We start from the raw sequence: 21,420 nt of genomic DNA, 5'->3' as shown, positions 1-21,420 counted from the left end.
TTGTAAATCGGAGCACACTGTTTCTGTACCATAGATAATTTTTAATAAGACCCTTGATTTTATAAATAATTTGTATTTCCAATGTATTTTCTCGTTCCTTCATTTACGCAAGATGGATTTGCCGTCGCCAAAAATCTGCCGCCCTGGGCAATGGCAGGGTCACTTTGACGGTTCAGCTAACATGGCCGGATTATATAATGACATCCAGGTAAAGTTTATGGAAATTCAACTAACATGGCCGGATTATATAATGATGTCCAGGTAAAGTTTATGGAAATGGAGAAGAGAGCTATGTTTGTGCACTGCCTTGCACACTGTTTAAATCTAACACTACAAGACACTGTGAAAGCAGTTCCAGAATGTCGAAATGCATTGAATGTTATGAAGGACTTAATACATTTTGTTAGAGATTCACCTAAAATATTAGATCATTTTGCTCACCTGAAGGCAGATGCCTCTACAAATTTGAAACCACTCTGTCCTACAAGGTGGGCCGTAAGATACTTGGCAATGTCTTCAGTTTTGTCCAACTATACAGAACTTCAGGATTTTTTTCTAAGTGTTTCAACAAATGACAATTCAGACACTGGGGCCAAAGCAAACTGCTTTTTGATTAATATGCAGACACATGATTTCTTTTTCATGTTATCACTTTTGGTAAAACTGTTTGGTCACATTGATACCGTAAATACAGCACTACAGAGGAAATCCCTACACTTAGAGGTGGTCAGTAGTATGTTGATTTCTACTCTTGTAACTTCTATTAAATTTATGAGAAACGTAGAAACATTCACTGAAGTATGTGACAAATATAGCAGATTGTATTATGAAACAATGGATATATCCATCATCATCTTCGAATTACGGTTCAAAACTCAATCATTCATGTTTGTAAATCAAATTGAACAATTTCTTCTTGGTGATAAACATTCATTTGATATTTTATCTTTCTATGAATCAGATATAGGCAAAGAACGCTTGCTTCTCCACCAAAGCATGTTTCATGAGATTATCCAAAGTAGTGATTCTGTGAATATTAGTTCGTTGGATGACATAGTGAAATACCTAAAACAGGAAAACCACCTGTTTTACATAGTGCCTGAACAAGTGAAATTCATACGTGCAGTGCTGACGATTCCGGTAACATCCTGCATCACTGAGCGATCTTTTTCTTGTCTGCGGAGGGTGAAAACGTATCTTTGTTCTATAATGTTGCAGGATCATCTTAATGCCAGCGCCCTTCTCAATGCCCACAGAGATGAATCAATGAAACGCGACCTTGATGCCATATGTGACTAGTTCATATGCAGGAATGATCTGAGGAGGAGTACACATGCCATCAAAAATTAAGGTATGTTTCTTCAACTTTATTTATGTATTTGTTTTGTACTACTATTGATCTATACTCCGACAGAAATGACATTGTGATTGACATTTCAGTGAGTCGAGGGGTAGTGGCTAGTCGTCAGCCAATCTTAGTTTGCATGATTTTCAGCTGTTTGCATTTTTCATTATCCTCACAATCTTTTTTTGTTTCTTGAAGGTTGTTATGCTGTGAGGGGAATTTCCCAAGAATATGATAACTCAAAAGGGAAAGTATGCGTGCATAATACACCTCTCTCCTTCAGCACTTGTGGTGTTCCATATAATTCTCATTGCATAGGTCATTTTAGATAGCTTAGAATTTAAGAATGTGATGTGGGAATTCCATTTCAGATTGTCTTAAGTAAACGAAGCAATTTTGTTTCAGTCTCAATTTTTTTGGTTTTCCAAATAAATATATGGTTTTAATGGATTTTTAATTTTGCTGTGTGTGGAGTGGTATAGTCAGCAGCTTATTCCTCACAAACCACTCTGAAATCTCTTCATTTGTGACTTCAGCATACAGCCTAAGAGTCTTTCTATTTCCACCTTCAATCAATACACTGGTGTCATCTGCAAATAGGACTGGTTTGGAGTGTCAAACATGTAGATGGAAACTCAAAAGTTATCTGTCAAATGTAGTACCTAATAAAATGATTCTTGCCCCCCCCCCCAAAAAAAAAAAATATTTTCAATTTGGAGCCTCTGCGCCGCGCCAGAAAAATGTGAGCCGCGCTGCACGGCCAGAAGTGCGTGACACTGCCAGAAAATAAAAACAGAATGGACAGAAAAACGGCAAAAAATTTAACTGTCAGAAAATCCCAGGCAAGCACCTACAGAAGAAAAAAATGGTTAAATGTTGTAGTCCAACTTTGTGATGATGGATCTTCTAAAATTGTGTGTTCTCATTTTCTTCAGACCCCCCACGAGAGAAGTGAGAGAAGGTCACGTCTATGCTAAAGATGGACTGCCAAGGTGAAAGGTACACGAGATGGGCGGAGAAAACATATGACGGGGGTGCACGGGACGGCCAGAAAAATGAGGGCTGAGATTGGGTGTTAAGGGTGGAAAAAGGTGGGCTGGTGTTGGGTGTGAAGTGTGGAAAAACATGGGCTGAGGGTTGGGTGCGATGGGCAAAAAAAACTAAGGCTGTGAGTGGGATCAACAGGCGGAAAAAAAGGGTGGTGTGCAGTGAGAGGGTGGGTAAGTTTGTGGTAGTGAGGAGGGAAGGAACAGAATAGTGGCGACGAAAAGGACGGGGCAGTACTGAGAGAAAGGCTGGTGAGGCTACCATTTGCAGTCAGTCACATCTGAATTCAGTCACTAAGTACATACTTTATACATCTGCAACCGTTAATTAAGAACGTAATTACTGTTAACATGAGGATTCAGTTACTAGTTGCTGAATTCTAACATTCATTTTTGAATTAACAGATAATTAAATTTTGAAATTTAACCTAGTAACTCTCAAAAGGAATCATATGTGTGTATTGTATTGTATTTTTTATTGGTCCTGTTGTCTACATAGCAGCTTATGCATAAGACATTGGACAAGTCAAGTTATAAAAATACAGGCTGAAAGTCATTTCAAGGCATACATATTTAAGGTTACAATAATACACTTTACATGTAAGTATTTATATAACACATTTCATAAATTTAAATATTCTTCAATGGAGTAAAAGCAGTGATGCTTAGAGATTTTCCAAATGTATTGACCTCAGTGATAGCTTTTATGTTTTCAGGAAGTTTGTTATAAAGCGTAACTCCCATGTGAAAAGTACCTTTTTGGCACAGTGCTGTGCTGATTTGAGTCATATGTAAGTTTCTCGTTTGTCTGGTAAAGTGCTCGTGTATATCACAGTTTTTTTGCAGTCATAATGTATACACATGGTAATGGATGAATACCAGATTTCTTAAACAGGGGTTTACAAGAGTCTCTAGGCTTGCATCCAAACAAAATTGTAATGGCCCCTTTTTTGTAGTTTAAAAGTGCAATTAGCTGTTTTAGAGTTTCCCCAGAAGGTGACCCCATATCTAAGACGAGAATGAAAGTACGCATGATATGCATTCAATACTGTTTTCTCACTACAGCATGATTTTAATTAACAAAGAAGGTAACATGTTTTGCTCAGTTCTGCATTGAGATATTCAATATGCTTATTCCATCTGATGTTACTCTGCAGCGAAAGTCCTAAGAATTTGGTTTCAGTATTGTTACCAACTGGTTTGTCATTGATAGAGACTGATGGGATAAACATGTCGTTGTTAGGAACATTGTGGAATTTTAGAGCAATGGTTTTCTTACTGTTTATTACAAGCTGATTATTCTGTGCCCAGCTGCTAAGTTGTTTCGTGACCATGTTTACTGTCTGCTGCAACTGTTCATCGTCGTCTCCTTTTAGTAGAATCGTGGTGTCATCTGCAAATATGATTGTTTTGTGTGCATCAACATTTAAGCTTAGATCAAACCAGAAGGGGTCCCAATACTGATCCTTGGGGTACACCACATTTAATTTATTTATAGTCAGCTAAGTGATTAGATACAGTTTTTAGTTCAATATTTGTGTGCTTGATGCACCTGCTTGTATACGATTATTCAGGAAGGAACTGATCCACTTGTTGGACAGACCTCAAATACCATATCTTTCTAGCTTTGATAGCAGAATTTTATGGTCCACCATGTCAAAAGCTTTTGACAAGTCAATAAAGACTCCTATTGTTTCCCGTTTTTTGTCCACCAGGTTTAGGATGGAATTGATGCACTCACAGACAGCAGTTGTCGTTGACCTGTTATTTCTGAATCCATGTTGTTCATTACATAGGATGCTGTTTTTATTTATAAATTTCATAAGTTTCTCATACATAACTTTTTCCAGTACTTTAAGAGATGCAGGAGGAAATTGTGATCGGTCTACAGTTATTTACATTGTCTTTATCCCCTTTCTTATATACAGGAATAACTGTTCCTGTTTTCAACACATCGGGGAATGTGCCTGCCTGAAGTGAGCAGTCGCATAAGTGTGTGAGTACTTCAATTAGGTTTGATGCGCTCTTCTTTAACATTGTTGCAGGTATACCATCAATACCTGCTGATTTGGAATTTTTTAGTCCTTTTATTGCTTTAGCTACTTCATCTTGTGAAACAGAACTGATGTACATTGATCCTCTACATGCACTTATTTTATATTCATTTGCCTGGGTGCTCTTCAAGTTTGATTGTAACATATTATCAGCAACACCTGTGAAGAAGTTGTTAAATGTGTTGGCTACTTCCAAGGGGTTTGTTACTTTTTTATTTTTATGTGATAGTGTTATATTTTTGCAAGGCTGTCTGCATTCTCCACATTCTTTTTTTATAACACTCCACATAGCCTTTGATTTATTAGCTGAATTATAAATGATTTCATCATTATGCATTATTTTTGCTGCTTTAATTACTTTTCTTAATATTTTGGAGTACTTTTTATAGTATGCGCGTACAGGTGAGGCTGGCATGAAACCCTTTTTCCCTTTGTGATCCAGCTGTTTGCTCTAGAGTTCCCCCGTATGGTTAATGTTTTCAGTGGGAATGCAAGTTCAAAGAAATGTGGGAGGTGGAACTCGCAGACAATGCTTTCAAACAGTAACTGTAATAAAAGGGATCCAAATACAACTTAAATTCACTAAATATCACTAGAAAAAGCATTTATTATAAATAGAAAATTTTGCATGTTACCTGATGGTACACTCAGTAAATCTAGCAAGAATGAGCGCTTGTCATTTTCCGCAACCCAATAAATTTTTTGGGTAATGTTTTCAGATGTAGAACCAACGCGACCAACTGCTAGGAAAATGTAATTGTCCAGGAAATCCCGGGCAAGCATCTAGAAAAGAAAAAAAATTAAATGTTTTAAACCAACTTTGCGGTTATTTATCTTCTAAAATTGAGATTCAAACATTGTGTGTTCTCATTTTCTTCAGAGCCTGAGGGAGAAGTGTGACAAGCAGAGGTGGTTAGCTCTATCCTAAAGATGGACTGCCAAGGTAAATTAAAAGGAATGGGTTCAATTGCCATTCTTATGCGATGCTGGCAACAACTGCCATTCTTATGCGACGCTGGCAATTTATTTGTAAAACCCTTTAAGTGTAGGCCATACATTGCTCTTTAATGCAATTACCTATTTTAACCTGTCCTGTCAAGGTAACTAACTGTGTTCAAATCACTTGTTAAATGCAGCCAGGTGACTACGTCGATAACATGCGCACATGCACACGCACACTAGTGCCACCACCAACCAAAGATGACTTACATTAGAAGTTATCGATAGTGAAAGTAATAATCAACAAGTATCAACGAGTGGGGTAGCATGAACTCTGACCCTCTGTTTTTTTGACAACAGAGAGCAGAATTTCACACAGAATTTAAACAGAAACCACCATCTCTATTTATAAGGTTACTTACTAAATTAATTTCAAAGATTCCTTAATAACACTATCCCTGTAGCTAGAAGTGCATTCCAGAATCTATGTTGTTATACTCCATAGGATGACCGGTGCCAAGACAGTGTTCTGCAATGGTGAATTTGCTCGGCAGTTTAAGATGTCAGTGCCGCTTATGCCTGTACACTGGTCCTCAACAGTACTGATACTCTAACCAATATATGATATGCCACGACTGCAAGGAATACAGTAGACATCCACCTTATGCAAACCAAGATGATCATTTTACGGAACCTAAATGGGCCTTGATCTTAATGGTGATCGAAAAATACACTTATCATATTTCCGCAAAATACGACCAATGCTGTTCTAAATACTCCCAGAATAAGGTAAAATTGCTGTAGACTTTGGAGCCACCTCATTATTATTAACTGAAAAACTCAGGTTCCGAGATTACATGGACTCTGTGAAACAAGATACAAAGTACCCCTTCACATTGAGTCAGATGGTGACAACTGTTAGCCCACATATGTAAGTCTGTGTGAGCAGGCTTTCTACAACAGCATGTCCAACATACCATCCATCTTCCTCCTGACCAATACATCAAGAAAGGGAAGACAGCTATCCTTTTCCATCCTGATCATGAAAAAATATTCAGGTGGGTTGAATTCAGAAATGCAAGGGCAATGCTACCGTTGTTTCGGACAAGCAGGATTATATTCAACAGATGCAGTGTGAACTGTCTGATTCAGTGTATCGGAGGATTGGTGCTGGCCCCACAAAAAGTGTTGAGAGAATGCCGAACAGCCTTCTAAAACAAAGTTCCTTATCACAGGAGACCAAGAGTCTCTATTCTTATTGTGCTGTTCCTCCTCGGATTATATAACATCCGTAAGTTCCACAAGAAAGGGGTTCCTCTTTGATTGCGAAACATTGCTGCTCCAACGTATTGACTAGCGCAACACTTTACTTCCCTGTTGAGCCCTATAGTATGTCAATGTGAGCACCACATTAAGAACTCAATGGATTTCTTGTGTCTATTTTAGTTTTTTTTTTTTTTTTTTTTTTTGTTTTTTTTGGGGGGGGGGGGGGGGGGTTAAGGGCACTCAACTACTGAGGTCATTAGCGCCCAGTCACAATTGGTAGAGCGCATAGAATCTAGTAAAACACAAGGGGAGGGTGGGGGGGGGGGGGGACACCAGAAAGTTCTTACAAAGATACAGATAAAATAAGTGAAAGAGTTAGATGTCTTGGGACAATCCAGTCAAAGTAATGAAACGAAGAACACGAGCAGCTGCTCGAGCGTCATCCGCTAAAATATCCTGTAAAGTAGATGGCAGACACATGACAACACGAGATTGACTAAAATGGGGACACAACAATAAAACATGGCGCACTGTTAATGCATGACCACAACGGCACTGCGGGGCTGGGTCACCGGAGAGCAGGTAGCGGTGGCTAAACCGGCAATGCCCAATCCGCAACCTGGTCAGAAGGACCTCTTCTCACCGAGATGGTCGAGAGGAGGCTGTCCAAGCAGTTGGGAACGTTTTTACTGCCCGGAGCTTGTTTCCTTGAAGTGAGGACCAAGTATCCCACCACAAGGACACAAGCCTCTTACAAACAACCCTACTAACGTCAGATGACGTGACACAATGGGAGGCTGGCCGAGGCAGGAGGACTGCAGCCTTGGCTGCAGCATCAGCAGCCTCATTCCCAGGCACTCCTACATGACCGGGAACCCACAGAAAGCTGACAGGAGAACCACCCTCAGCAAAGGAATGGAGGGACTGCTGGATCCGTTGCACCAAGGGATGGACCAGATATGGAGCTCCAAGGCTCTGAAGAGCACTGAGTGAATCGCAGCAGAGTACATACGATGAATGGCGGTGGCGGCGGGCAAACTGAACGGCCTGATGGAGAGCAAAAAGCTCGGCCGTAAAGCTGGAACATTGGTCGAGGAGCCGGTATTTAAAGGTCATAGCCCCGACGACAAAGGCACAGCCGACACCATCGTCAGTTTTGGAGCCATCAGTGTAAATAAAGGTGTGACTGGCAAGTCGCGCACAAAGTTCGACAAACCGTGAGCAATACACTGCAGCCGTAGTACCCTCCTTCGGGAGCGAGCTGAGGTCGAGATAAACATGAACCGGAGCCTGGAGCCAAGGTGGTGTCGGACACACACATACAACCCATACTGACAGTCGAGAGAATCGGCGAAGGAGGACTGATAAGAGGGGTGGTCGGGCATTGACAACAGCCGGCAAGCATACCAATAAAGCAGTACGTTGCACCGGTAGGTCAATGGTAATTCGGCAACTTCAGCATAAAGACTCTCGACGGGACTAGTGTAGAAAGCTCCGGTTGCAAGACGTAACCCCCTATGGTGGATGGAGTTGAGACGGCGTAAGAGGGATTGCCGAGCAGACGAGTAGACGAGGCTCCCATAATACAACTTTGATCGGACTATGGACCGATACAAGCGAAGCAGGACAGTGCGATCTGCTCCCCAAGATGAATCACTAAGAACTCTGAGGACATTAAGGGAACGTGTACAACAGGCAGCCAAATAAGAGACATGCGGAGACCAACAAAGTTTCCTGTCCAGTGTGAGCCCTAGAAACTTAGTTGTTTCCACGAATGGGAGAACAACGGGACCGAGATGTAAGGATGGCGGAAGGAACGCTTTATATCGCCAAAAGTTGATGCAAACCGTCTTCTCTTCAGAGAACCAGAAGCCATTTGGCACACTCCATGAGTATAGGCTGTCTAGACAATGCTGAAGGCAGCGCTCCAGGAGGCATGTTCGCTGGGCACTGCAGTAGATCGCGAAGTCATCGACAAAAAGAGAGCCTGAGACATTAGGTGGAATGCAATCCATAATTGGATTGATCGCTATGGCAAAAAGGGCTACGCTCGAGACGGAGCCCTGAGGCACTCCGTTCTCCTGGAGGAAGACGTCGGACAATACGGAACCCACACGTACCCTAAACTTTCGATCTGTTAAAAAGGAATCAATAAAAAGGGGCAGGCAACCGCGTAGACCCCACCTGTGCATAGTGCGGAGGATACCTCCTCTCCAACAGGCATCATAAGCCTTTTCCAAATCGAAGAACACGGCGACCGTGTGGCGCTTTCGCAAAAAGTTGTTCATGATGAATGTCGACAAGGTCACAAGGTGGTCAACAGCGGAGCGGCAGTGACGAAAGCCGCATTGAACACTGGTAAGTAGCCGTCGAGATTCAAGAATCCAAACTAACCGAGTGTTAACCATGTGCTCCATCACCTTACACACACACAGCTTGTAAGAGAACTGGGGCGGTAACTAGAAGGAAGGTGTCTATCCTTCCCGGGTTTGGGTATAGAAACTACGACGGCGTCACGCCAACACATGGGGACTTGACCTTCGGTCCAGACGCAATTGTAGGTACGAAGAAGGAAGCTTTTGCCTGCCGGAGAAAGGTGTGCCAACATCTGAACGTGAATGGCATCTGGTCCCGGAGCAGAGGATCGGGACAGTGCAAGTGCACATTCAAGTTCCCGCATAGTAAAGGGGGCATTATAATTTTCCAGATTCAGCGAGTGGAAGGAAGGTCGCCGAGCCTCGTCTGCCTCTTTCCAGGGAAGGAAGGCAGGGTGGTAATGGGCGGAGCTTGAGACCTCCGCGAAAAAGCAGCCAAAGGCGTTGGAGATATCCACAGGATCAACAAGGACCTCATTACCTGAAGTCAGGCAAGGTACCGAGGAGTGGGCCTTAATGCCCGACAGCCGGCACAGGCCACCCCAGACGACAGAAGAGGGAGTAAAACTGTTAAAGGAGCTGGTGAAAGAGGCCCAACAAGCTTTTTTGCTGTCTTTGATGACTCTACGGCATTGCGCTCGGAGTCGTTTGTATCCAATACAATTCGCCAGCGTAGGATGGCAGCGAAAGGTGCATAAAGCACATCCTCGAGCACGGATAGTGTCTCAACAAGGCTCATTCCACCAGGGGATGGAAACAAGACGTGAAGAAGAGGCAGTACGAGGAATGGAACATTCGGCAGCATTGATGGTAACAGCCGTGAGGTATTCAACCTGACTGTCACAACTGAGAAAATCGTGGACCGGAAAGGCTGCCAGGGAGGAGTAAAGTCCCCAGTCAGCTTTCGGTATGTTCCAGCTCTAAGGACGTGGGGATGGGGTGTGGTGCAGGAGACGAACGACACAGGGGAAGTGGTCGCTCGAATAGGTGTCAGAAAGGACATACCACTCGAACCGACGGGCAAGAGTGGTAGAACAGATCGAGAGGTCCAAGTGGGAGTAGGTATGAGTACAGTCCGAGAGAAAAGTCAGGGCGCCAGTATTGAGGCAGACAAGATTGAGATGGTTGAAGACATCCGCCAAGAGGGAGCCTCTCTGACAGGATGCAGGAGAGCCCCAAAGGGGATGATGGGCATTGAAGTCGCCAAACAATAAAAACGGCGGAGGAAGCTGAACAATCAGGTGCATCAATGTCAGCCCGACTAACTGCGGATGACGATGGAGTGTAGACGGTACAAACAGAAAAAGTAAAGGCAGAAAGAGTAATACGGACAGCTATTGCTTGGAGTGGGGTGGTCAATGGGATGGGATGGTAATAGACATCGTCCCGAACGAGCAACATGACCCCAACATGAGCTGGAATACCGTCAACAGAGGGGAGGTCAGACCGCTCCGAGGTATAGTGGGTAAAAGCAATACGGTCAGTTGGGCGCAACTTGGTTTCCTGGAGACCAAGGACGAGCGGACAGTGCAGGCGGAGGAGCAGTTTTAATTCCTCCCAATTAGATCGAATACCTCTTATGTTCCAATGTAACAAAGCCATTGCTAGTCAGAAAAGAGGGGGAACGAAACGGGTGAAGAACTGGTCACCACGACGGCCACGGAGGGCCAGGTTTCGAGGGAACAACGCTACAACCGGCGGGAGACGGATCCTGTTCCATCAAGTCGTCGCCAGCGGCGGCCGCTTTCCCGGGTTGCGTAGGAGGGGCAGCATCACTCGCCGACGAGAGGCCAGCTGAGCGCCTGGCAGCAGAGCGTCCTGGCGAAACTGAGGACGGCCGGGAGTAGCGACTCACGGATGGAGCGTCAGACTAAACGCACCGGAGTGGAGAGGGGGATAAGATTTCTTCTTGGAGGCCTTCTTGGAAGTCCGATGAGGCATGGGGATGGTGGGCTGGAACTGAAGAAGGTCCTCACGCGCGGGGTCTGTTTTGGAACGCCGGACCTCGGAAGCTGGGGTCCGGAATGTTTCCCCGATGGACGCCTGAGAAGAGGATCGCTTCTCAGGCGGCGGAAGGGGAGGAGGAGGAAGGGTGGCCCCTGGGGCAGAGGGGGCAGGGGCCGTGAGGGAGGAGGATTTGGAAGGGAGGGATTTGGGAGGCGGAGGCATAGACCCCGGATGGGGTGAGGAGGTGGAGGGGGGGGCAGGATACTGTGGAAGGAGTGGACACGACTGAGGCAAACGAAGTTGTCAACGTCACGGGATGGAGGCGGTCATACTTCTTCCTGGCCTCAGAATAAGAGAGACGACCCAAAGTTTTTAATTCTTGAATCTTCTTCTCCTTCTGATACGCGGGGCAGTCTAAAGATCTAGGCGAGTGGATGCCAGGACAATTGACGCTCCGAGGTGGTGGGGTGCATGTATGTTCCTGACGAAGAGGACGTCCGCAATCGCCACAAAGGGGCTCAGCCTCACATCGTGACGACATGTGCCCAAAGTGCAAACACCGAAAGCAGCGCATAGGAGGCGGGACGTAAGGTCGCACGTCGCACCGGTAGCACATCACCTATACCTTCTCCGGGAGAACGTCCCCCTCGAAGGCGAGGATAAAGGCTCCGGTGTCGATGCGAAGGTCTTTGGGGCCGCACTGAACTTGCCAGACAAAATGCACGCCTCGGCTCTCCAGGTTGGCCCTGAGCTCCTCATCAGATTGCAGCAGGAGGTCCCGATGAAAAATAACCCCCTGTGTCCTATTCAGTGCCAGATGCGGGACAATGGACACTGGGATGTCCCCTAGTCGGTCGCACGCCTGGAGCACCGCCGACTGTGTGGCGGAGGTGGTCTTTATAAGAACGGACCCTGAACGCATCTTGCTGAGAGCCTCGATTTCCCCGAAGATGTCCTCGATATGCTGAACAAAGAACATGGGCTTGGAGGTGGCGAATGTCCCCCCATCAGTTCGAGAACAGACCAAATAGCAGGGGAAGTACTTCGCCCCAAGCCGGCGGGCCTGTCCTTCCTCCCAGGAAGTGGCCAAGGGGGAAAGGGCAGGAGAACCAGAACCGGAGACGGTACTTTTCTTTTTAAAAGACTCGGCCGCAGAGCGACCTGATACATGTTGACGTTTCATCTGTGAAACGTACGTCCCGATACCACCCACTCCGACCAGGGGCTCTCCCCACAGGCGCCACCCAGCCTCAACAAGGGCCACCTGGCAGGATGACCATTGCCGGGAGTCCCGATGCCCCAAGGAGACGGGCATCTACTCCTTGGCCGGCGTGTGGAGGGTGCAGCTCAGGTATCAGCAGTACGATCCCTGTGTTGTCAGGGGGCTACAACCTGGAGGGTAAATGACGACCCCACCACAACGGGCTGGCTACCATGCTGTATTTCGGGTGCCATGGAAAGTCCATCATGATCGTAGGTGCAGATGGGGACGCACTATGGGTGTAACTTGTGCAACTCATCAGGCGTTTAGGCCCAATTTGAGGAATAGTGGGTGTGGTTACAATGCCGTTACAATGCTGAGTGCCAAGGTCTTAGTGCCAAGGTCTTAGTGCACTGAGGACCAGTGATACACCACGTAAGGCGTCCTTCCCCAAAAGGCTCGTACTTCTGTAGAATTTTGAAAAATGGAGGTCAAACCCCAAGGGGGACCATCACATGGAGGGCCGAAACGGTTGAAACTCCTTTTAGTCGCCTCTTACGACAGGCAGGAATACCTCGGGCCTATTCTTACCCCGGACCCGCAGGGGGGTGTCTATTTGAGGGAAAGCATTTGATTGACAATCTAGTAAGTTTTGATGTGGTCTCTCTCTTCACTTGTGTTCCTCTTTCCCATTCATTATGGTTGACTGAGGGTGGTTTGATGCTGAATAATGAACCTATTTCGACAGATGTCAACCTCCAATTACTTTTTATTCAATGACCAGTACTATGAACAGACAGACAGTTATGATGGGAAGCCCATTGTCACCTATTATTGCCAATATGGATGGAAATTCTGAGTAACACGCCTTGGAGTCGGCGGCTTTGAAACCTGCATGTTTTTCTTTCAGATTTGCTTGTGTGTGCTTTGGACTACATGGCATTACGTTCTCTTCTCATGGCTGCATGTGCTTGTTTGCAGATTCACTCTAGACAAGAATGGCCGCACAAACCAGTTATTGCGGCTAAAGCGAATCACTAAAATAAAAAAATAAAAATCCTCGCAGAGCATCTTACATGCTTTAATGTTGACAGTGCATTTCTTTTGTTGTATTCTTCCTATGTGAAAAATTTTATTGTAGGTTTCAACATGTTGGATTGGAGCATTGCCTTGTTAATTCAGAAATATAGCTCTGTTCAGAACTCCTCTATATTGTTTAATACTCATGTCTTATCTACTGAATGAGAGTCAGTATTTACCTCCAAATACATTTGGCAACAGTGCTCCAATCAGCATTTGAAACAATTACTATGCTTCAACCACAATAGTAATCATTGACTGTAGGAACGTATTATATTATTGAAAGAGTTGTCATAATGACTGGCGAAAGTAAGCAGAAAAAGGTGTAATGTACAAACTTCTTCCCAGTCCAAAAACATTTATACCTGGAAATCTGTGTGTGTGTGTGTGTGTGTGTGTGTGTGTGTGTGTGTGTGTGTGTGTGTGTGTGTGTGTGTGTGTGTGTGGCGCGCGCGCGCTCTCTCAAAATTGCACGTGCAATTGTGACAAAGTATAATTTTAAAATACTGTCTACAATAATTATGTTACATCTTTATGTAAATGTGTGAAATGGAGCAAACACAATGCTAAAACCTTTCAAGGTTGAAATCCATAAACCTGGTGGCAGTAATTTCATGAGGTCTACTTCTGCATAAAGTAGACAGTTTATTGTTATTCTCAACCTCCATGATAGTATTGTATATTTTCATCCCAACATTACATGCAGTGGTTTGTATACATTTTAATACACTGTGATAATTTTTTTTTAAACAAATTAGCTGCATAAAAGGTAGTTTATGATAATATTCATTACAGTCTTGTTTATTTCTTGTTCTGAAACATTTCAGTAACAGATAATTTTGCAGTTCATCAGCATATCGGTAAGTGAGAAGACAACTGACTTCAAATGAAAGTATTTTTCCTCCTCTTTAATGACAATGAAATCTGGAGGTTGACAGAATGTTTACACAAAGCTGATAAGAACTACACAACTATGAATTACCTCTGATTAAAGGCAAGTGTGTAACATGCTAGCCAGGATTCTGTTATAGAAGAAGAAGAAGAAGAAGAAGAAGAAGAAGAAGAAGAAAACACGTCTATAAAAGAAGATTTGAGTCTCTCAAGTGTGAACGCAAAATAATGCCCATCAAACCACTGGAGCACACTTTTTGCCTTGCAACATGTACTGTTATCCTGCTGGAAGATTTCATCATTGCATGGGGTGACTTGAAGCATGAAGCAATGCAGGTGATCCACAATAATGTTCGCGTCATTTATTGCTGTCATGATGCTGTTGATTACCACCACAGATCCCATGGAAACCCAAGTCAGTGTACCCCATAGCATAATTTTGTCCTCACCGGCCCACATCTGTGGCATGGTGCATGTTTTGTGCAGCCGTTTGCCTGGATGAAAGTGTGTAAGGATCCAGCCATCACCTTGTGTAATAAGAATGCGATTCATTTGACAGATGACATGTTTCTATTGATCCATGGTGTCAAACTCTGATTATGTACCCATTGCAGTCATAACTGACAGGAACATGTAGGGATCATGTGATGTGAACCTCCATGTTCAACAATGGCCTTTGGACGATGTGCTTAGAAACAATTGTGCCTGCACCCATATTGTACTCTGTCTCGGCTCTGCCGCAATTGCTGCCTATCCTGTATTACACAGTGGGGGATCTTTTGACCTGTACATTTTGTGATGAGACTTGTTAGTAGAGTACCATACGGCCTAATCGTTATTTCACTATCCTTCAACCATAGGTGCTAACAGCAGCAGTGCACCAACAGGTTCCCAGCTTCGCTGTTTGAGATTCCGGTTTGCCGCCACAGTGCCACACCATGCGTCCTTTGTCAAAACTAATCATGTCAGGGGATTTCCACATTTGCAGCCCATTCCTGTCTCTTCCACTTACATTTTTTCCTTACTGCATTGAGTGCCTGCTACACTGCCAGGAGACATTCAATATCATGGTGGGCAGTGGTTATAATGTTTTGGCCCATCTGTGCAAATTATGGTTACTTCTCATTAAAGCAACTTATTTTATCAGCTGGAGTACAGATGTCAATATGAAATGTGTTCATTACATTCATGTTTTTTCCTCATCTGTCTATCCCCATTATTAACTTCTGTCTATCTTTCATATTTTACTTAGTTAATTGTATTATTTTGCTTTTAGCTTGTCAGTTTTTGAATTCACATCTATTCATTGTTAATGTACTACTTATTCTTTCTTGTTTTATAATCCATAATTGTTTTTCTTGTTGAAATTGTCTTATTCTTAAAGTCAGTTTCCACAAATCCTTCCTCTTTCTTGTGACAGTGAAAAATTGGAAACTGTCACTGATTTCCTTATTGCTTTTGTACTTGACCCCTGAGTGGTTCCATTGTAGAACTTGCTCAGTGAACCTGCCAGCACCTCAGAGAGATCCCACATGTGGTAAACAAAAAAGTAGAGATGTCTTTGCAAGCAAATGTGCCTGATTTGTACCCACTGGAATACATGTCGGGCACCAGCTGTGTGCCCATAAACCACCATCCCCTAATTCCCAGGAACTGCTTGATGTTTGTGTAGACATCTGGTGCCACATACTTCTGCCATACTGTCAAGAACTTTTAGAACCCATGTCAAGTAGAATCTATGTTGCACTGTGTTTGAAAAGTGGTCATAATGTTTTGGCTCATCAGTGTATACAACTCAAAGGTAATTCAACAGACACATATACATCCAAGCATTTACCCCTGTGAGTGATACCAATTAGCCACAACTAAATTGCAATGAAGTTGACTCACATTATAATTCAATAATCTATTTTCTGTGGCACAGATAATTCCATTTTCAGTTAATAAATAAAATGCTTTAGTAACAAAGTCTGTGTGTGATATATTCAGTCAGCTAGCTTCTGTTGCTCAAATTTTTCTATTGCTGCTGGTTTACTTTCCTGAAGGGCAAGTAAATTATTTGCAAGACAAGCACTCAAATGTATTAACATACCATAATTACCTTTGCAGCAAAATACTGTACAACCAGTGGAATACTGCAGGAAGAAAACACCATCCTCTAATCCGACTTGTGTTCTTTCCAAACGAAGACTATATGGAAGTACAGTATAACCCCACTTTTATATTCCCGGAATTAATGTTTTTCCACCATTTAAGACATTTTTTATTGCACATTGGATTTCCTATGTCTGCAACGTTAACCTGCACCCGATTTTGCCTCGACATATTTATAATTTCCCCGCGATTTATGCATTACGAGAAAATTTTTGTGGAGAAAAAGATGACACTGTTGGGCATCCCGTGGTGTTTACAAATATTATGTGGTTAAGTTCCTGACACCAGGGCATTCTATTCATAAGATTTGCACCAGAAAATGTGTAAACATTGTAACAATTCATGCTGTATCTCCCGCCACTGTTAAGCTCTACTTGGCATGGTGGCTGACGGGAGTAACTAGGCTCGCTTGATTAAGGATATCATGACCAATTGCAACCACTTCCAAACTGTGTCTACTGCACAAACGCAGTTTCATGATTGTTATGATCATCGTGGCACCTTTGTCGAACCATATTTCACGTGTTTTGGCGTTTGGCCACTTGTAGTGCTAGTTGACACAGTCATTCACTTTGCATTTTAGAGTAAACATAACGCTGTTTACGTATTTTTTTCACTCTAAGCAAAATGTGTTTCGGGAATTTAATCTCGCTGTTAAGTGCAGTGTTTCTGTATGTATTTTTTGTGATGTTACACGAACAGTGTGAGTGATAATTTGCGCTTGTGTGGTTTACTACATAACTGAAGAGGTACAGTACCCGATAACCTCAAAAAGATGGCAACAGTGCACGAGAGACAGACTGACACATATTCGAAAACCACACAAAATACTTATGTACATATTCGCACTTGACAACGAGAAAAAATTCTCTAAATGTTTGGTGCTAAGCATGAAAAAATACACAACTAGTGCAGTAATTAATTGTTTTGATGATGAATGACAGCTGCAGGCCTTCCAAAAACATCGATTATGACGTATAAAATTGAGTCAAATGTTTCTATTTCCCAGACAGTTGTTTCCAGTTACATCAGTGGCTTTTATTAGATAATAAACAAGTCCCTTACAAGGCTTTTGATGCCTGTTATGTACATGTATCATACGTGGAGTGCAAAAATGCAAGGGGTGTACACTATACATAACTTTTACAGCTTAAAACATTAACATTTTACACCATTTTTAAGTTCCTTGAAAAGTGTGAAAGTGGGGTTTCACTATATATACATTCTTGTCTAACAAATTTAAACTGTGAAACAGTATCATACCTGTATTTCTTTAGGAAATGTGGCAGAAAACATGAGCGTCTGCCTATCTCCAGTTTTAGGCATCTGGTTATCAACAACAATACGGCGTATCTGCGGTTCAAATCCCATATCTAACATCCTATCTGCTTCATCAAGGACTAAGAACCTGTGGAGGAAAAAAATCAAACATATTTGTTACCTTACTAACAAATAAAATTGCGACAGAAATTTCAAGGCGGAAACGCACAAAAAACAGGGAGCTTCAGTATTAACATTTACAGTTATGATCTCATAGGTACCCTCAAACTTTAAGAAGAATATAATAATTCAAATACCAAAGAAAGTAGGTGTTGACAGATGTGAAAATTACCGAACTATCAGTTTAATAAGCCACGGCTTCAAAATACTAACACGAATTCTTTACAGACGAATGGAAAAACTGGTAGAAGCCAACCTCGGGGAAGATCAGTGTGGATTCTGTAGAAATGTTGGAACACGTGAGGCAATACTGACCCTACGACTTACCTTAGAAGAAAGCTTAAGAAAAGCAAACCTACGTTTCTAGCATTTGTAGACTTAGAGAAAGCTTTTGACAATTTTGACTGGAATACTCTCTTTCAAATTCTGAAGGTGGCAAAGGCAAAATACAGGGAGCGAAAGGCTATTTACAATTTGTATAGAAAGCAGATGGCAGTTATAAGAGTCAAGGGGCATGAACGGCAACGAGTGGTTGGGAAGGGAGTGAGACAAGGTTGTAGCCTATCTCTGATGTTATTCAATCTGTATATTGAGCAAGAAGTAAAGGAAACAAAAGAAAAATTTGGAGTAGGAATTAAAATCCATGGAGAAGAAATAAAAACTTTGCGGTTCACCGATGCCATTGTAATTCTGTCAGAGACAGCTGAGGACTTGGAAGAGCAGTTGAACAGAATGGATGGTGTCTTGAAAGGAGGATATAAGATGAACATCAACAAAAGCAAAATGAGAATAATGGAATGTAGTCTAATTAAATTGGGTGATGCTGTGGGAATTAGATTAGGAAATGAGACACTTAAAGTAGTAAAGGAGTTTTGCTATTTGGGGAGCAAAATAACTGATGATGGTCTAAGTAGAGAGGATATAAAATGTAGACTGGCAATGGCAAGGAAAGCATTTCTGAAGAAGAGAAATTTGTTAACATCGAGTATAGATCTAAGTGTCAGGAAGTCGTTTCTGAAAGTGTATGTATGGAGTGTAGCCATTTACGGAAGTGAAATATGGACGATAAATAGTTTACACAAGAAGAGAATAGAAGCTTTTGAAATGTGGTGCTACAGAAGAATGCTGAAGATTAGATGGGTAGATCACATAACTAATGAGGAGGTATTGAATAGAATTGGAGAGAAGAGAAATTTGTGGCACAACTTTACTAGCTGAAGGGATCGGTTGGTAGGGCATATTCTGAGATATCAAGGGATCGCCAATTTAGTATTGGAGGGCAGTGTGGAGGGTAAAAATTGTAGAGAGAGACCAAGAGATGAATACACTAAACAGATTCAGAAGGATGCAGGTTGCAGTAGGTATTGGGAGATGAAGAACCTTGCACAGGATAGAGTAGCATGGAGAGCTGCATCAAATCAGTCTCTGGACTGAAGACCACAACAACAACAACAACAACAACAACAACAGGTAGTTGCCATTAGGTGTGGCTTTTTGAAGTTTGACTTTGCATGTATACACATGCAGTTGGAATTCCAAAACATTTTTAGATTTATTGGGCTTTCCACTTCATGTACAACCATTTTGACATTGCTAGTGTTAAATATGAATATACAGATGAAACTTCAATTTCATAGTAATCATCACAGAAAAAACTTTAAAGGAGTTCTAGTTTTCACATACATAAGCAAAAACATGTGGACTTTCTGTTTAAATCTTTTTCACTGCCAATTTCAATCTAAAGAAACACATAAACACAACATCACAGCAAAATTCAGTGTTCCGAGTGGAATGCAGCATGATAAAAATTGAACCATGGAGAGATACATAGTCTAACATTCCACTAAGTGGAGTCACATGCTCAAATTCATGTCCTGATTTACCTGCAAGAGAACCATCCATAACAATACAATCGGTGGAATTAATATGATAAACATATGCAGCAATTCATCTTCAAAAAAGTCTAGAATTACTACAGTTCTCGGGTGATGAGTTACCTGAACAGTCACCAAGTATATCATTTTCAACATCTATAGACTCACCAAGGACTTTGTAAATTATTTTCTGTAAATGTTTCTCCTCTTCATTGATCATTTTCAACACAAAAGCGCCCAAAACACATGAAACAGAACTCTACTATCACCTAGTGGCTAAAAAACGAGACAAAGGTTACAAAAACAATTTTTACTGCTACTACCACCGAGTGGTCACAGCATAAATTACGACACTTACAGACATGACAGGCATTTGCGGGAGCCTGAAATGTAAGTTATACACTGTGAAAAATCAATGTAACTAGTATGACTTAATATTACACCCCTTGCATTTCCCACAAGCGCCATAATATGATGTTATCTGCACACTAAGTGATGAGAAAAAGATTAATTGATTTGAAGGCTAAAAACAAAGTCAAATACATCAACAACTATAGTCTACATAAGCTAATAACTTAATAAATGGCATTAAATAAGACACACCAATAAAATAAAGCCAAGTGAATCCCATTAAACATATATAATAATCAGCAAGGGAAGTAGAACACAGATTTGGAAAATGAAAACACGTAAATGAAATCAAGAGTTCGTTTCACGTAATTTCATGTTTGTTTCGTCTGGGAAATGAAAGAAGTTGTTAATGTGTTTCCTTGGGAGGGGGTACACGGTATAACCTCATTCCTATCGCTCATCTGTTATTCAAATAACTGGCCTACAAAAAACCAAGAGATTGAGAAATTCACTACAAATAAATTGAAGTAGTAATCAAAACAAAATTTATTAAAGGCAGGAAATTTCCAATTAACAAAGCCAAACATACAAGGAACCAATAAAACAACATCAACAGAAGCTAAAAATTAGTGGAACAATCACATGGGCCAGTTTCTGAGAAGCAATCAAATTTATGACTATGTAAAAAACAATACCAGCTGCATTTTATCAACATATCAAGAAACTCCCTTTGACAACATTCAGATGTGAAATTTTGTTACAACAAATGAAGACGATCTCAATTACGCACACTTTTACTCAGTAAGTGTTAATTGTTTTTACATATTTGGCACTCTCCCCCAAGCGATTGTGTTACTTCATACTAACCTGCAGTTATCAAGCCCTATTTTTCCTCTTTCAAGCATATCTACAAGGCGCCCAGGCGTAGCAACCAATAAATGACATTCTTTCTCCAGGTCTCTCACTTGCTCACTAACGTTTGCACCTCCATACCTAAAATATAATAAAAGGTTAAACTTATTGAACAAACATATTAAATATACTTGAAACTTAAGGGAATTTATGAATAATGAATATAGCTTACACGTAACAGACCGGGCCTCCTTGGACACAAAGAAAAGGTAACAGTTATATTTAATATTAGCTCATTTAGCGACGGGTTATATGAAAAGCTGATGCTGGGTATCCCTCACGAGACCACTAGAGTAGTTTCAAAATAGTGATAATTCTCTGGTAACGAGAAGATCCAAGACTGTTACATGATTAACTGACTTCTGTCTAAAACCCCTCATTGACAGAGTTTAGTTGTTAGATTCAAATGGATGCCTGAGCCGCTGTAATTTGAATACTAGTCAAAGCAAACAAAAGAACTTCAGTTTTGTGTCTTTGGTATAACATTATCTGGTATTTTACCAATTTTAAGTTTTAACATTGAAGATTATCAAGGATTTGTCCAT

General features: G+C 42.0%; 1 protein-coding gene across 1 annotated transcript in view; it reads right to left on the bottom strand.

The window, feature by feature from the left end:
• Positions 1 to 21,420, bottom strand: part of LOC126161939 (ATP-dependent RNA helicase DDX3X) — a 171,368-nt gene that overhangs the window by 92,170 nt on the left and 57,778 nt on the right. Inside the window, exons 7-9 of the mRNA XM_049918114.1 lie at positions 20,831 to 20,956; positions 17,562 to 17,706; positions 5,081 to 5,228 (exon numbers count right to left, since the gene is read on the bottom strand). Of these exons, the coding sequence (XP_049774071.1) occupies positions 5,081 to 5,228; positions 17,562 to 17,706; positions 20,831 to 20,956 (419 nt within the window). The remainder of the gene's footprint in view (positions 1 to 5,080; positions 5,229 to 17,561; positions 17,707 to 20,830; positions 20,957 to 21,420) is intronic.

The sequence above is a fragment of the Schistocerca cancellata genome, chromosome 2 (genome assembly GCF_023864275.1).
Source record: "Schistocerca cancellata isolate TAMUIC-IGC-003103 chromosome 2, iqSchCanc2.1, whole genome shotgun sequence".
NCBI lineage: Eukaryota > Metazoa > Arthropoda > Insecta > Orthoptera > Acrididae > Schistocerca > Schistocerca cancellata.
This window is presented reverse-complemented; position numbering and strand designations above follow the sequence as displayed.